Source organism: Ptychodera flava, chromosome 14 (genome assembly GCF_041260155.1).
Source record: "Ptychodera flava strain L36383 chromosome 14, AS_Pfla_20210202, whole genome shotgun sequence".
Taxonomy (NCBI): domain Eukaryota; kingdom Metazoa; phylum Hemichordata; class Enteropneusta; family Ptychoderidae; genus Ptychodera; species Ptychodera flava.
The window spans coordinates 24,024,116-24,042,123 of NC_091941.1; the positions used below are offsets into that span (position 1 = coordinate 24,024,116).

General features: G+C 38.3%; 1 protein-coding gene across 2 annotated transcripts in view; it reads left to right on the plus strand.

Moving 5' to 3' along the window:
• Positions 1-17,751, plus strand: part of LOC139149848 (calcium-independent protein kinase C-like) — a 66,699-nt gene extending 48,948 nt beyond the window's left edge. The window contains exons 5-15 of one of the 2 annotated variants that reach the window (XM_070721850.1): positions 2,580-2,662; positions 5,167-5,305; positions 5,772-5,905; positions 8,612-8,729; positions 11,895-12,097; positions 13,023-13,196; positions 13,859-14,013; positions 14,929-15,067; positions 15,702-15,890; positions 16,465-16,611; positions 17,238-17,751. In XM_070721850.1, coding sequence (XP_070577951.1) covers positions 2,580-2,662; positions 5,167-5,305; positions 5,772-5,905; positions 8,612-8,729; positions 11,895-12,097; positions 13,023-13,196; positions 13,859-14,013; positions 14,929-15,067; positions 15,702-15,890; positions 16,465-16,611; positions 17,238-17,381 — 1,625 coding nt within the window. In that variant the 3' untranslated portion in view covers positions 17,382-17,751. Of the gene's footprint in view, positions 1-2,579; positions 2,663-5,166; positions 5,306-5,771; positions 5,906-8,269; positions 8,334-8,611; positions 8,730-11,894; positions 12,098-13,022; positions 13,197-13,858; positions 14,014-14,928; positions 15,068-15,701; positions 15,891-16,464; positions 16,612-17,237 lie in introns of both variants that reach the window. The other variant, XM_070721851.1, reaches the window with a different exon arrangement.
• Positions 17,752-18,008: the final 257 nt, after the last annotated feature.

The following is an 18,008-nucleotide window of genomic DNA, read 5'->3' on the forward strand; positions in this document are numbered from 1 at the left end:
ATGTAGGGACAACTCACTTCTACATGTAGGTCTGTGTGGGACAACTCACTTCTACATCCAGGGCTGTGTGGGACAACTCACTTCTCCTTCCAGGCCTGTGTGGGACAATTCACTTCTACATGTAGTTCTTTGTGGGACAACTCATCTCCCCATCATATGTTGATATATCTCAGTGGGACAACTAATTTCCACATACAAATCTTTGTGGGACAACTCTTCCATATGTAAGTTACAGTTCCCTGAAGGACAAACCATTTCCATATACAGGCCTTCATGGAACAATTCATTTCCATATGGAGATCTGTTGAACAACTTATTTCCATATAAAATGGAAATTAGTATATATATGTAGATATGTTTGATATGTATACAATGTATACTGTATGTTGGAAATATATATCCATATGATATCCATAGGCGGGTCTCTATGGGACCACTCACTTCTTCATCTATGTCTCTCTGGGAGAAGTCATTTCCATATGTTGATATATCTCAGTGGGACAACTAATCTCCGTATATAGGTCTTTGTGGGACAACTCATTTCCAAATGCAGTACCCTGGAGGACAAACCATTTCCACGTGGAGGTCTCTATAGAGCAACTCATTTCCATCTCGAGGTCTCTGTGAGTAAACTCATTTCCATATGGAGAGCTCTATAGAAGAACTCGTCTTCATTTGCAGGTCTTCGAAGAACAACTCATTTCCATATTCAAGTCTCTGTGGAACAACTCATTTCCATATGGTCTCTATGGAACAACTCATATCCATATGCAAGTCTGTGGAACAACTCATTTCCATATGGAGGTCTTCATGGAACAACTCATTTCCATATGCAAGTCTGTGGAACAATTCATTTCCATATACAGGTCTCCAGGACAAGTGTCATTTTCTTATACAACTTTTTGTGGGACAAATATCCATAAATATTTCTTTGTGGGACAACTCAATTCCATTTGTTGCTCCTCCTGGCCAAACTCAGGAGGATATAGAATATACAAGAAGTTTTTGCTTCCAAATCACAAATTTCAATGTCAGCCAGTTAAGAAGGCCTGGTGTCATAGAGTGTATACAAACATAGACCCTAGTTCTAGGGTCTATGTTATGAGGTACAAGAGGAATTTTTGTCTGTCTGTAATTACCATGACATCTGTTTATTCTGGACACATTTCAAGAAAACTTAAACATCCAATTCATGTTATGTTTTCTGCGTAAACATTATGCTATGTCACAATTATCTGCTGACCTCGGTATACACAAAATATATTGTGTATTTTTACATGACCCTTAGTACATCTTATGGGGTACTGTTAGAGCAATACAAGGTATACAAAATACTGCACACATTTTTATTTCAGTTTGGCTGCTAGAAACTTTATTCTACATACAGAACTTACAACTAACAATTTTACCTGCCACATGGTCTCAGAGAAGTACCGATATCAACTAATTGTGCTGCCCTTTTGTGATTCGGTAGCTTGCTTCTGTAATGAATTACATTTCATGTGATTTTCACAACGAGGCTCTTATTCCCATTGTTTGTGAAAATGCCCATTTTATTTTTAGTATTTGACATTTATGACAATGTTTAATCCAATGCCACCTGCACTGTATGTATGCAAATTACTAGCAACATATGCATTCATTTGTTGTACATGCTACATTATTTTTGTCTTGTGCATGAAATTATTTTGCTCGATAATATTTTTGGGAAGCATCAAAAAGAGTTTTTATAACAATACCCGACTACCCCGGTACTTTTCATGTGTAATGGCACGTGATGTCCATTTTTCTTCTGTTATTGTGTTACAAAAATAAAATCCCTGTGAATCTCCTGAAGAAAGTTCAGTTTAAAATAGAAAAGTCAAGTCGTTTTGAAGTCCCAGCAGTACAAAATTGAACTATTGGCCGACAAAACTACAACATGAGTACACATTTTAGATGAAATATAGGGAGGCATCCTATCACATGCTGGTGCTTTCACAAGGAAGTATATATCGTACAATAAATTGGAAGGTTTAATATTGACTCAACTACCTTTCCTCCCTCCCTCCCTCCCTCAATCCTACCCTCCCACTTCCCGTAACTCAGTCACCCCAGAAAGGTACAGCATGCTGACAGGGAAAATTTCCAGTCACAGTTTGAATTCCCAAGAATTCTGAAAATATGCCATTGATTTATATAAAAAAAGAGTATTAGAAAGTTGGAGGTAGATCAAATAGTGGTTTGTCATTTGGTATGTACACCATACATCTGAACAGGAAATATTTTAAAAATTAAAAACATCCACTTGCCAACAAAGATAAAGAAAAAATAAATAGATTACCACTGTGATATTTTTGCATACATTGTAATTTGATAGCTTTAATGAAAGGTCATTCTGTTGACTATCTTGTTGACCAGCATGTTAATTCTGAAATATACGTGTATGTGTACTATTTTTATCTAATCATATTTCCTTGATGTGTGCCGGGTGACGTTCGATTCGTCAGTACTTTGACGTTATTTACATACACGTCATCTCATTTCCTGTATTCATTTCCCTGTTTTTTTTTTGTTTTGTTTCTTGATTGATGTTATAGTTTGTACGTGCGTAGTCCACAAGCGCTGTCACGAAGTAGTCGTAACACGTTGTCCAGGCTCTAAAGACGCTACAAGAGAAGAGGTGAGTAGGAACTTCTATCCGACAGCTCGGCTGAAGACAAGATATTGTCGAGACAGTGTGGTCTTTGATAGGAAATCAAAAGGTGGTATGACCTTGTGTAGAAGAATATCATCTATTTATACATGAAGTAGGACAATTTTATCATCTTGTTGGACAAATATTACCACTCAAAAAAATGCAATTTCCAAGTTAATGACAGCATCTGTGATGCGTACGTTAAGTCACAGTCCAGAGGGGCCGTGGTCGTGTGAGTACTAATATATGTTGTCAACATATGTACAGTATGACATATAAGGTGTCTATTTTTGAAACAGTTGATCACACATACTGGTAAGGCACTTTTATTACCATCAAATTTATGCATTGAACAGCTTACATAAGGTGTGGTTTTTCCTAATGTAATGACCGGAAATAAAATTTGTGGCTTTTGTCTTTGCTTTATACGATTCAACAAATTGCCAATTTAGCATGTAACATCATACATTAAAGTACATGGAAAAGAAAACACTATTTTTTTCCAGCAAGATGGTAGATAGGAAATGCTTCAGGCGTGTATAGAATTGATGCTTAGAAAGGTCAGAATGTGGTGGATGTGGTGTCATTATGGCAAAAAGCACCTGATGTAATTCATCTGTTTACCCTAGTCAGTTTCAATGTCAATTTCAATGTTTGCAATATGGTGGAAGTTTACAAAACCATGAAAAAACCAACAAACTTGCACACTTCTTTTGACTTAAACTACATTTAGAAAGGTAGTGCGTACTTTTCTCAACCAAAAAGATGGTGATTTTTGGAGAATGTGTTTGATGTGAGCAGTATGCAGAGAATACTGTCAGAACAGATTATGAAGATGAGGATTTTTCTCATCGTACCACATCTTACACAGGGAGAAAATTTATGAAGGATCATGAATTTGTCATGTTGTAAAGAATTCTAACTGTTGCTGTGTTGTTAAAGAAACAATCGATTAATCTCTCGTTGCAAAGTCTGTGACGTTCACTACTGTTGTCAAGTACATAGCTTGCGAGTCACGATTTGCAAACTCGTGTGAAAATCTGATGACAAGTATGTGTTAAAAATTACAGGAAAAGGGTCGAATATCTCTGAACAATCTGTTGAAACCTTCTTGTAGCTGTTTTTATCATTTTTTACCTCTTGATGCACCTGTTCAGCAGCCGTGGCCAGTGTTTGTCCTATTTGCAGTCCATGTACGTGTTAATTGAGTATGGTGTCTATTTCTATTTTTGGGTCTGTTCATTTTTTAGGATGATTGTAAATTTCTGACAAGCCAGTTTATAATATTTCCTTATAAAATGTAAGCAGAGCCTGAAAAAACTTAGCTGTTCATTTCAAATTTCAGCCGGTTGCATGTTTGAATATTAAACAGTGAAAGAGTCACAGGAGTTGATGTTACCAAATTTACAACCACCTTGCTGAATGGTACAATGCACCTTGAACTCTCAAATTTTTTAAAGTCTTTTCTGATTTACCACTTGTAGCTTTTAAATTTGAAAAACTCTCAGAGTAGAAAAGCTTTCATCGTCTCAGTATTTCGAAAATCCAAAAATTTATTTTTCCCTGTAGAGTTTACACAGCGACGGTGGTCATTTTGAATTTCAAATATCGGTAAATGACAGGTAATTTGTTTCTCTGGTAACAAATTTTTCACAGTGACCTCCTATTCTTAGTATTGATTTGGTAAGAGAATGGTTGAAAGTTTCATTGAGGAAAGTTTTAGCAAAAATTTTGAGTCCTTCATTTTTGAGGCGCATATTACCTAAAAGTTAAAAATTGATTTCAGGGGAAAGTGGTAATGGGAACTAAACCACCATGCTCTATGCTTAACCCAGTAAATTTCACTGACAGGCTGGTAGTCCTGTGGATCATTGAATATTTGATTGTGTTTTTTAATGATAAAGAAAAATTACAGGACCACCAGATCAGATTGCATGGGCCTACCTTGATGTGACAGTAACTGTACCTTTCAGCAGAGACCCTTAAAAGAGTTTCAATTGTTTATTTTCTGTGAAACAAGTGCATTTTCTGATTCTTGTTCCCGAAGTGTGGTGAATTATAAAGTATCTGCCTTGCAACCATGATGCATTGTGTGACACCGTGCAATGTTAGAATTAGCATATGAGTTTTTGTCTGTACTCAGATAAAGCTGTCAACGATAGTGTGGGACATTACATGCATACAGCCGTGGTCACAAGCTGAACACAAGGCACTCTGGCATGATCAGTAGAAGTGGAACAGGACGTGACGCAGTATTTCACAAGACGGAACAAAAATACTATTAAACACATCAGCTGGTGGAGCCTTGATACTGTTTGCATGGGCAACCCAATGCCTGGAGTCAATTCATTCACCGAAGTTGTTCTTTTTAAAAGTAGTGCAGTAACCGTTGGAAGGTGCCATGAAATACTTACTTTTGCCGCAAAGATTGAACTCATGATTTTGCTTAAAAACTTACCTCCGCCCTTTTTTTCCCCTTGATCTGGCAGCCTTGTGGTCCCGGTGCACAGCGGTTTAATATCAACATCCCCCATAGGTTTGTAGTCCATAGTTACATGCGGCCAGCTTTCTGTGACCACTGTGGTTCCCTTCTCTATGGCATTGTGAGGCAAGGGCTGCAGTGTTCAGGTGAGTGGCATGCGTCAGAAAGGTTAAATCAATCGGAATGGGAGTTTAGATGCAGTGTGTTCATGGATGTGGCACGGACCTCCTGCCCACTCAAAACTTTCCGACGTGCCTCACAAGTACGAGACAGTTTTCTGTCACGAGTTTCAGACAGGCTACAAGTTTCAGATATGTTGGTCACAGCTGTCTGATGTTTCTTGCGTAAGTTTTGAACTTGTTTGTCACAAGCTGAACTGAGAGAAATGAAAGGGTATATATACAAGTATTTCTGCTGTGTGCACAAGTTGCGTTTTACACACTTTGCCATTGTTACCAGCAAACCAGTAGCAAATCATTCACTGTTACTTCTTCAGCAAACTCATCTTTGTCACAGATGGTCAGGCTTGGCCAACATTTGATGAAACCATGACCCTGCATTTACATCTGATCAAAGCTCTCTCCTCTCTCTCTTTGACCTTTTTTACAATAGCATGTAAAATGAACGTGCACAAACGATGTCAAAGAAACGTCGCCAACAACTGTGGTATCAACGCCAAGGAAATGGCAAACATTCTTGCCGCGATCGGAGTCAGCGGAGACAAACTGTCTCAAAGGAAAAAGAAGGTAATGTCTGTTCTCCGGAAATGAATGGTCTCGTGTTTAATGCATTTCTTTTTTCCTTTTCTGTCCTTCCCATGTTATAAAAGAGATTGATATAAACAGTATATGAGATCTGTACTCTTCCAAAAAGACAAACCTTTCTAGAAATGGAACCATGAACACCTCAGTTCTGCTCATTGAATTATACACAGGAATTTTCTACCATAGGAAGACTTTTTACATTAGAATCACACTGGGATTGTTGTTTTCATAGAAAAATTACAAAACAAAATGCATACATGAATTGTAAATTACTGATTTGTAAATTTTCACTTTTCAAGCAACTGGTGAACTTTTGAGGAAGTATATGTATATTTTGATCTCACTAACATTTTCCTATCTGCTGCATTGTGAAGACAAAGTTGAATATTGAAGCTTATCCCAGTAGCCTATCAACTAAAAAATGTAGAACTCCCCCTTGCCATTACAAGTCAACTTCAAATCCTGGAATATGAAACCTTGGATGAAATTCTCAGAATGTTGAAAAAGTATATTTTGCACAGAGACCATGATAGTTGATGGATGTGTTCAAAACGTCAAAGACTTAGGCCCAGCTGCCAGTGCATCTGACCACAAGTTATCCTCAGCTGTCCCTCGACTTGTCAAGCAACTTCAACCCACCGCACTCAAAATATCATGGCACGAAATTTTGCCTGCCAAAACAAATCTGTGAGACCATGCCTCCAATTTTATCTCCAAAATTTCCTGAACAACCATTTTCTCAGACGTCACTCCGACATTCAATCCTGTCGAACTATGGCCAATTCTACCGTACATCTTTGTAAAATTGTGAAACTATGAACATGCTTTGTTCAAACACAATACCGACACTGGAAATAATTAGAAGCATGGCTCATTTCACGTGAGAGAAAATGTTACCATATATTTCATATCCCACGATTGCCGAAATGAAACTCTTCCATCAACGCACGGAATGACGAAAAATTTCACCAGCGACTGGATCTCCCACCACACAATAAGTTTTCCTAGACAATCAAATCCTGTAGCTCTGGCAAGGCTGCTTTCCCTCTCCTAAATCCCCGTCCCTTTGAATCAGTAGAGTTCTATTCAGCCATTAGGGAGTCAAACTAGTACCGGACCTAAAGGTACCATTGAGAGAAAAGCTGCATACAAACACATGCTCCAAACACAGAGTAAGTGTGCTTTAGTGGATGTTTGGAAGGTGGGCGTGGTTTTATCTTTTTGATCTAGGGAGTCAAACTTTTCTGTTTCTCACGTCAATGTTTTGAATTTGGCAGGTTCATGTTTTCAGTTGACAAGTCGCGCTGACAGCTGAGAAAAGTTGCAGTCAGTCACACTGGCGGCAGGGTCTTTGTTTTTACGTTTTGAATACATCAGTAATTTTTTACCTTGTCCATTCTTATACACATAAATCTGGACTTATAAGGCCCATGACCAAATTCATATTCCCTTAAGTGGCAACCCAATTTTTACCCAACCTTTTGATCCAGCTCCATCAGGTGAACCTGCGGAATAGTGGGCCCGATTTATCATAGGGTGGTAATATGCTTTTACTTAGGGTTTCTGTGTAGATAAATTAAAAAAACATACTCCCCAGCATAATGTTAAATGTAATACAGGCACATGTACACCCACTATTCTTCAGTATCATCCTTGACCCGAAACTTTCTAAATTTTAGTTTGACCTCCCATACTATGGAAATGGCAGCTCCCAGCTCAAATGATAGATTTTATTACTAATTCCCCTAACCCCCCCCCCCCCCCCCAAGTGGAACTTTGTATATTGGAGCAAGCAGTGGACTTTTATACCACCTATAGTGAAACCTCAGGAGATCATTTCAAGTCCTGAAACCATTCCAAATGTTTTTGTTACCATTTTTAATTTTTCAAAAACCCACAAATTTGTCTTTTCTCCTGTACAATACCCTCCAGATATGTTTTCATCTGTAATCAATGAATTAATGTCATACATTTATTCCCTACTAAACATTTGCAACTTTCTTTTTCTTTATATTATAGTCATCCTGCCAAACAACCTACAGACATGTAAACACACACTTATACATGCATACAGTGTTCAAGCAATACACATACACGCACACATACCACAGACATTCACATATCCACCCATGCTCAGACAAAACTATGCTCATGTACGGACAAACAGACATACTTCTATTAACTGACACGGCGATGTCGAACACACAACTTTACAGTCATCGTATACGACAAATGCATTTAACACACACAAAAAAAAGCTTAAAAGCTGAAAAAAGGACAAATGGAGCTATTAAAGCGAAACCGATATGCAACAATGTATAATTTAATTGGCCTTTGACATTCCAGACCCCTATCAGTGGGACTCCAAAATCTCCTTTGTCTGAGACACAATCAGCTCCAATGCCTGCAGGTAGGCTATTTCAGGTCTGGCCATCTGCATGCCCTACTACTCATCTAACTGTCCCCTTTTTATCCCATTTCTCAATCTCCCACCCCCCTTGTTTATTTTTTTCTCATTCTCACTAAGGTTCAAAGGCTGCTCGTGCTGATGTGCATGTGGAATTATAATTGTCACGTCTCTCATTGTTCTTTGTCCTGTTTTCTTTTCTTATCATCCCTGATTTTTATTTGTTTCTCTGTTTCGTTTTGTTTTTTCTGTTGTTTATTTCCACGTTCGTTATCATGCAGGTCTCCATAACTCACAGTGACCCCCCTTTCAAAGCCCCCAACAGTCAAACCACCCCCCAGGCCCCATCTGAAAAGTCAGAAAAGCCATCAAATTCCAATTCAACCACAACATTAACAGGTATGGGCACTATTACTATCACCTTCTAGTAAAGTCTACTCTTCTATAAAAAGTTAAAAAAAAAAAGATAAAAGCTCTTTTTCCTCTATTTTTCCTCTTTAGAAAAGCTCTCCTTTTTATAACTTCCTCTCTCTATATAAAACTGACTTTTCACCTTTGGCCTTTGCACTTTAACCTTTCATGTTCATATATGTGTCATATATGTGTGATAGAGTAAACAATATTGTAATGAGTGTTACATTTGCATGTTATTCAGTGGTACACGGTGGTGATTGGTGCAATTTTTGTGTATTTGTGTTCCTCTCATTGCTTGCACTGTCTGCCTCTTAACCGTTCTTTGGCGTCTTCCAAATCCATTGTTCTGTTCATTGTAATTGTATCAATTTTGGTTTTACTCTTTGTTATTTTTCCCCGGAAAAAAATAATGTAGCTAGACACGAACATTAACAAAAATATTTTTGCCTGCTCAGTAAATTGCTCAAAACGCTATTGTGGTCTGACTTTTGGATATACAGATTGATAATTTCTCAGTGAGTAGATGTTGCATCTTTCGTAATGAGTAGATGTCGCAGTACTCGATAGCGTTGGAGGCATAAATAGCTTCGCGAATATTTTCATGTTGGTGTTAGTTTGTGCTGCAGTGCATCCTAAACGTAAAAAATCTGTTGATAGGATGTGACATGGGAATTGGCATTGTTGATGTATTGAAGAATGAGACACACTTGGTCAGGTTTTGCTATTTCTTGAATCTGCAAAATATAAGACTTGTGTCACTCATGTGGAGACAAGCACAACACTGCAGTGCAAACTTGTGTTAGACATTTGTAAAAGTGGTGACACTTCTGAAGTACAAGGTTATGATTAATACAGAGGTCAATCTGATGAACTCCAAGTCAGACCATGAAAGGAATTATAAAACTGTACATCTGACGCTTTGCTTTTTGCATTTTTTTCATCTTCGATTTTTTGAGTTTTTCACCTTTGCATTATACAGCAAATATGGTCTCTAATAGTGTTAATGTGATGGCAACATGCTTTGCATTGTAGAAGGGAAATTAAACAAACATCAAGGCTGTATTTTTTGCAATAGTCAGTCAATCGGTTGGGCTGACCAATCTTCTTCAGTTTTTCAGGGTTACACTTACTTTATAGTTAAGTGTGTGGTTATTTTTTAATCCAACATGCTGTGATGCTGGTACCAGAATTTACGGTCCAAAGAAGGCTGGAAGAGTAAGGTCTTTCTTTCAGTAGCTTTCATTTTCAGATGCCGGAGGGGTTGAGTTTTAGGCAGTTGCCTGTCGGTTGCAGTCTCCATGTACTTTAACTGTTTTGTAGCCACATATTAACTCTGAAAAGATTCAACTCTTTGATGACAATACGAAAGTTTGCCTTTTGAAATCATTTTGCGAGTTGAGGAGGTGATTTATCCGTCTGGTCGTTCAGTTGATAGTCAGCGTGCCATTCACAGTCCATTGCTCATTTCCATGGTCATGTGAATCAAGTAGTATCATGGCCACTTCGACCAGTTTATGGTTTCATGGTCATTTTCATGGTTCTTTACTTTATGGTCATTCTACCAGATGGTAATTTTCTTGCCATTCCCAGTGTTGACTCACTTGATGGTCAGTTTCACCAGGTGGTTTATGCATGGTCAGTCTCTCCATTACCACTTCCCGATAGAATGTCAGTGAATGGTCAGCTCTGCAGGTTGGTCAATAAAATGGTAACTCCTGCTAATTGGTCACTGCCCCAAATTTGTCTGTACTGTAAATGATCGCTCTTACCAGTGATCACGTGATGGTTAGTCACTAGCAGTTGGTCAAGAAACATCATCCCAATCAGTAGGGCCATCAGGTGGTCATACTGTCCAGTAGACCATTGGAGCTATCAGATGGTCATTCTGTCCAGTAGACCATGTGAGATTCATGTCAATGGATTGCTAACGGGGCACAACACTGTAAAAAACTCCAACTTGAAGCTGCGGCATCCATTAAGGTAGTTTGCGCCTCGAAAGTGAAAGACTTAAACTTCTGCTCAAACTTTCCTTGAGGAATCTTTCAACCACTCTCTTTCAAAATCAAGAATATAAATCGAGGGTCACCGTGCACATTTTGGTACTAGAGAAACAAATAACCCAAGATTTACTGATATTTGAAATTCAAAATGGCCGCCATCCCTGTGTTAATTCTATGGAGAAAAAATAAATTTTTGAATTTCGAAAAACTAAGACAGTAAAGAGATTTCTTACATCAAGAGCTTTAAAATGAACCCCCAAAAGCAGAAGATGAGAAGAGAATTGAAAAAGTTTGAGAGTCCGAATATCTGTCCCCGAGGCGCGTTCTACCTTAAGAAATCTTTTTAAACCATCCCTTTAGGGACAAGTCAGAAAACCTCATAAGCCTGGTCATTTTCTTCCCACTTTTTGGTTTTGCTATGTCATTCAATATGCAGATGAGACATTGCCAAGTGTTTAGTATTATTGGTCAAATGTAGATAACCTCAGTGTTCTCACCAGTTCATGAAGTGAGCAGGATGTTTTTTCCAAGATGGAGATAAGACTGTGTAGTTGGAGGGATATCTCGTAAAGTAACGTTACATGCAAACATTTTTATGAAGTTACACTCTATGGTATATTTTGCTGGTGAGGAACTATGTTTAGGTTTTGGAATTGCATGTGCTGTAGAAATCAGGCATCGCCATTGCAAGCCCTCACCCAGAATTTTTTTGCTAAATCAATGTGCTTATGAATTCTGGTACCAGCAGCGTATGTGCTTGACATGTCATGATAAACCCTGGGCAGTCGGTATGGTTACGACTGGAAGTTGACAGAGATTTTGGACAGTGCATGCATGGGGGCAGAGTCCTCCATAAGATCTAGCATACTGTACTATTAAAAAAGAACAGCAATTGTCACCTTTATCTGATGGTGGTTACTGTGAAAACAAGTAACTGTGACAGTGTATTTCTGAAAGATCACTCAAAATGTCAGTACTTCAAGGAAAGCCAGTGCACTGTCCTGAATTTGAGTCAGTTTCCAAACGGGGGCTTTGGCTTTTATTGGCGGGATACGGTGTGTAAGAGCCTATCAAGTGTCCTTTCCCTTCATTGCTTCTCTTTGCAAAACTTTGGAATCACCCACGAAACAAAAACCCCTGCAAATTACAGGAAGGATCGATGACAGTTCTGGCTACCCTGATGATGATATGTCGAAAGACGTGACTAAGATGTCGATATCAAGCCCTGGAGACATGCAGAGGGGCACCAGACCGAAGTCGGCCGACGGAACAACGCTGAAGGGTTCAGAAAGACCTGTAGTCCTGCAAGATTTCAATTTCATTAAAGTACTAGGAAAAGGCAGCTTTGGAAAGGTGAGAAAGAACACAGTGCTGATACAAAACTATAAACTCTAAACTATAAAGGATGTTAACAATAGATTCGCTCGCAGCCCTATGTTCTCCCTAAACAGCTTCTAATAGGTGCCCTCAATGGTCTGGCTACAGCTTAAGTTGTAGTGGGTTGGCCGGAGAGGGCAGTATAACGTAATGTTGTAGCCCTCTCTCACTCACAAGTCCGGTATTCAGTCTTCACAGCTTCTTATCTCTATCCAATGTTAAAGAGTCTAGGATAAGAAAGTGGAATATTCCTTATGAGATTATTGAAATAGAAGGCAAATTGTTTAAACAGACTTAAAACTCTACTGAAAACAACAACTTGCAAACATGCGATATTTGAAATTCAAAATGGCCCCCCCCCCCAACTCTAAATTTACTCTGTAGTAAAAAACTTTGAATTTTCCAAAAACAAGACGATGAAAATATCTTTCATTCCCCAGGCTTCAAAATTAGTCTACCCACGCAGCAGATCAGAAAAAAATTGCAAAACTTTTGAGTGTCCCCGAGGTGCACTCTACCTTAAGTATCAGTTTTCACCAGTCATTTTATGACAGCTCACCCTTGCTCTGGCAAAGAGGACAGTTGAAAATGTTACTGTCATTTCAGAGTGGTTTACATATGTTATCTCAAATCACTGCAAAAGTAGCATATTTCTCCTCATGCAATTCATATGTTGATCGTAACAAAATTTTGAAACAAGTACCTTTTCAGATCGATTTCTCATCAACTTGAAGAGAAACCGTAAGAAAATCGATATTGAGCATGAAAAAATTTCTGATGATGGTCAAGTTAAATATTAATTCACAGAAAAAGAATATAATTTGTAATTTTGTTCAAATTTGTTTTATTTTAATCTTGTGACTTGAACATTTTTACCCCTGACTGTCTGATTTTCTTACAGGTGATGCTGGGAGAACTCAAGGGTACCGACGAGGTCTACGCTGTCAAGGTTCTCAAAAAAGATGTTATCATACAGGATGATGATGTGGAGTGTACCATGACGGAAAAGAGGGTCTTGGTACTGGCCAGCAAGCACCCTTTCTTGACAGCTTTACATTCCTGTTTTCAAACAAAGGTGAGTCTGGTCGTCTTGTCGCCCACACAGAGGAGCAAGCGGTCCTTTATAAAATGGTTCAGCGAGAGAGAGAGACATTGATGTGGGCCTCCACACCACATATGACAGGTTTACTGTGTTATAAATGAAAGTGGCATGAAAGACCAGTACAACAATGGCTACAAGTGCAATATTTGGTACTCAAACCACTTTCCGCAGAGTTAATTACAGTGTTTGAACAACTTTATTTATTTATTTATTCACAGTATATATTTATTTGTTGTCAGTTGATTCGCAAATACACTAAAGTATTCTAATTTTTTGTTTTGATCACATGGATAACAGACTCCATCAATAAGAGGATGGCAGTGATGGTGTCATGTAGTTGATCTACTTACCACAGACTTTCAGACATTTTCTCCTCTAAATGATGTGCTACAAAGACACTGATTTTACCTTTACCCTCTTAACAACCAGACCTCACTCCTTACTGAGTGTTGTGGCCGATATATTTTGTAGTCAGTGATGTCTGAACAATGATATGCGTGTATATTTTACATAAAACAGAAACTGTCACCAGAAAATTGATGTTTACGAAGGAAAAAAAGAATTGTCAAAGATTAACACCATAACAGGAGCAATTTGTGATAATGTTTGTTTTTTTTCACCATTTCACTACTCAGGATCGCCTTTTCTTTGTGATGGAGTATGTGAATGGTGGAGATCTGATGTTCCAGATTCAGAGAGCGCGCAAGTTCGACGAGCCCAGGGCACGTTTTTATGCAGCTGAAGTTACATGTGCATTACAGTTCCTACATAGACATGGTGTCATTTATAGGTAAAGGAAAAAAAGCAGTTTTTGTTTGGTGATGATTTTTAATCCTCTTCACCCTACGTCAGAATACACAGGCCCTGCCTCATCACTGAAACAATGGGACTTGACGAAACCGCGATGGTGAAAGGGAGGGTGTAAAAAGGATGTTGCATATTTGAGGGCAGATGCTATACAGAATGAACCGAGTTTTACAAATTCAATCTCTGACACCAGATACAAAGCCATTGTCAAATGTTATTAATAGAAGATCATTACGATGATAATTTCAGACATTTTTTTGCTTGACATTGAATGGGTCTTTTCCTATTCAGCGTCAAGGTCTTTTTTCCAAAAATGTGTCAAATTATGTCTCTCTGGGAAAATATAACAAAAGACAGTAATAGCTTTCACAGAGGCTAGGTTTTTCACCAATAAAATGTCAAGGGATCATCTGGCCACAAGCAAAGTTAATTTTGTTTCCAAGAATTGTTTTTCAGATTGAATTTTAACTGAGTGTTCTCAAGGTCTTCTCAGAAATTTGTCAGTGAGGCGGAATTTTTTTTCGAAATTTAAGCTGTCCTTGCTACTGCTGATGCCCGAGGGCGCTGTTCAGTCAAGGACTTCCAATGTCAGATGCGTGATGTTGTACCAGAAGTTCTGGCAACACCCATCTCCCTAGCACATTGACTGCTGGCTTCGTGGTTCCATTTGAATAGATTGTGCTGTACTCATTGTCACCTTGGAGTATCTGCTAAACCTGTTTGATACGATTAACTCTTATGTCGTTACAAAAATGGGGGTGGGGGAGGGAGAGGGAAATCGGAACTTACAAGGTTTTGTTCAGTCCTTCCAGCCATTCAGATATTGAGCAGAATATATCTGCAATTCAAAACAATGCAGGCTCATGGCGTCCGTTTCTTTCCGTATTTCATGAAACAGAGATTTGAAGTTGGACAATATACTTCTCGATGCAGACGGCCACTGTAAGCTAGCTGACTTTGGGATGTGTAAGGAAGGAATTACTGATGGTAAACTTACAAGTACTTTTTGTGGCACACCAGATTACATAGCACCAGAGGTATGTCTGCCGTCACACTTCAAGTTTTTGTGAAAATAATCAAATTCAGAGATTGAAAATTAAAGGGCCAGTAAATGTAACTTTCTGATGATTTTTTGCTGTTTTTGTTTTTTAATGGAGGTTACAGTTTCTTGATGTGTACTCCTCAAAGCGTGTTAAGATACGACAGTTTTCAGTTTGTCAACTCAGCCGGTGCAGGTGGTGACTGCATTGTTATTGTTGACAAGTGAATTCTGGTGTGGACCAGAAATCAAACGTAAACAATAACAGTGCACTTTATATGTATAGATGTTGTGTTGACAAGCGAAATAGTGGGTGTTTCAACATGCTTTAGGGAGTAAAACAAGAAAATGTAGTTGACATTTAAAACAAAACTTGAGAAAAAATATAAAAAAGTAACAGCCACTGGCCCCTTAAAACTGACTTTTGAGCATACCACAATCAAAAGAAAATACATTTTTTTCAAGGAGAGAATGACTAGAAAAACTGAAACTAAGAGAGTCAGTACTAAGTTCATAGGATCAACATCAGAGTTTTGCGGAAAGGTAATTTAATTCCCCAATTAACACCACCCATAATTACAAAAGCATTTGCAATGACATTAACTGAGAGCCAATTACTTACTTCTCTGCAGATTTTGCAAGAGTTAGATTACGGCCCATCGGTAGATTGGTGGGCCCTAGGTGTACTTATGTATGAAATGATGGCCGGGCAACCACCGTTTGAAGCTGACAACGAGGACGACCTCTTCGAATCGATTCTCCACGACGACGTCCTATATCCGGTGTGGCTCAGTAAAGAAGCGACGGCCATTCTGAAAGCTGTAAGTCTCTGGACTTTTTTATCTCACTTTCTGTCACTTTGTGGTATCGGCTGGATGTATGTGTACGCTTCATGCTCTGCTTGTTCTCTTGTGACAATGATAGTTAAACTCTATGTGCATTTTAGTGTCAACTTGAATATTTACACATCTTTCATAGCTGTGCAAATACAGTCGGACCACTTTTTTGCTGTATCACTTCTGTATCAGCACTGTTTGTGAAAGATTTTGTTTTACAAGAGTACATGCAGAACTTATTATATTGACTGCTTCCCATCTGTTCTCGATAGGTCTTTGAAAATACAGACATAAAGCAATCACCATTCTCAAATCAACACGAACTCTGAACAATGATTACGTAAAATCACAAAGCTACAGACAAATGATAATGATGGCGTGAGGCATTTCAATGAGCAACTCACATAACTCGGTCTTTTTTTGTCAGAAGTGCTTAACCACAACTTAATAAATTACCTCTCTCTCTCTCTCTCTCTCTCTCTCTCTCTCTCTCTCTCTCTCTCTCTCTCCCCCCCCGATTCGTTCCCTCCCCTCCCTCCCTGTATGTCAATCATGACAGTTTATGACCAAGAATCCTGCCAAGAGACTGGGCTGCGTTGAATCTCAGGGATTGGAAAAAGCAATTAGAGAGCATCCTTTCTTCAGAGAAATTGATTGGGAAGCACTGGAGCAGAAGAAAATCAAAGCACCTTTCAGACCTAAAATTGTGAGTAACAAGTATTTTTTGGGAGATTTTTCATGTTTGTTTAGCATTTGTCTTTCATTTCTTTTCAGGCGCCCACTCTGTACTCTGTTTAAGGTTGTACACACTTCAAAATTGAATGCTTGTATGTGTGCATGCATGTGTGTATATGTGTGTGTGTGTGGTGTGTGTGTATGTCTGTCTGTCTGTATGTATATATATATATATATATATATATATATATATATATATATATATATATATATATATATATATATATATATATATATATATATATATATATATATATGTATGTATGTATTTACATATGTGAACATATTTATGTTTATGTTTTTGGTGTACTTAAAATTTTTCCTAACAGGATGCATGTATCTGTGCATGCATGCATGTATGTATGTATGTGTGTGTGTGTGTATGGTGTGTGGTGTGTATGTCTGTATGTATGTGTGTCTATATGTGTGTCTGTATGTATATATGTATGTATGTATGTATGTATGTATGTATGTATGTATGTATGTATGTTTATGTTTTTGGCGTACTTACAATTTTTCCTATCAGGATGCGCCTGTCCTCTTTTGTCTGTATTTGATTCCCTTTACTTACATTGACTTTTTATGTGTAACTCACAGAAAACCAAGAAGGACGCCAACAACTTCGATCAAGATTTCACCAAAGAAGAGCCAGTCTTAACACCGACAGACTCGGCCGTCATTAAATCAATAAACCAGAATGAATTCAAAGGCTTCTCCTACGTCAACCCAACCATGCAGTGACAGGAGAACCTGGGCGACAGAGACAACTAGGAAAGATTAAGAAAAACAAACAAACAACAACAAAGAGATCATTGCACTTACTGTAGGCTTGTCAGTGGTTTTTAAACTCAATCATTTTAAATGTACCACCAGTACTTCTATACAATTTAATTTAACAACAGAAAACTACAAACTATTACAGAAACCCAGTAAGCATGGTCAGATTTGGAGCAGATGTAGCTCTGCTACAAGAGATTTGTCACGTACTGTAACTCTTTAGTGGTCCTACCTGAGAATTTTGTCAAGGCCAGGGAGGAGGCCTTGACATGATACAGTAGCTTGGCTTGGCAGGCAGACCAGCTGTCTGACAATAAAAAAATTTGCTTTGGTAGCATATTCTGGTCACTATTACATCAAGAATTGCTTGATGTCTAGCACCTCTTTTTTTTTTTGCCGTTCTTCTTGCAATCAACTTCATGACTCAAAGTTTTATTTCACTGCCCAGAACAAAACGTACAAACAAAAATGGAAAAGAGCAAAGAAGACACTGGATAGTTTTAGCCTGGTGGAGTTTCAAAAAAAAAAATTGTCGTGGGTTATGTAAATGGGAAAAGTGTATGTTGTAGGTTTCACAGAACTACCCTGTGG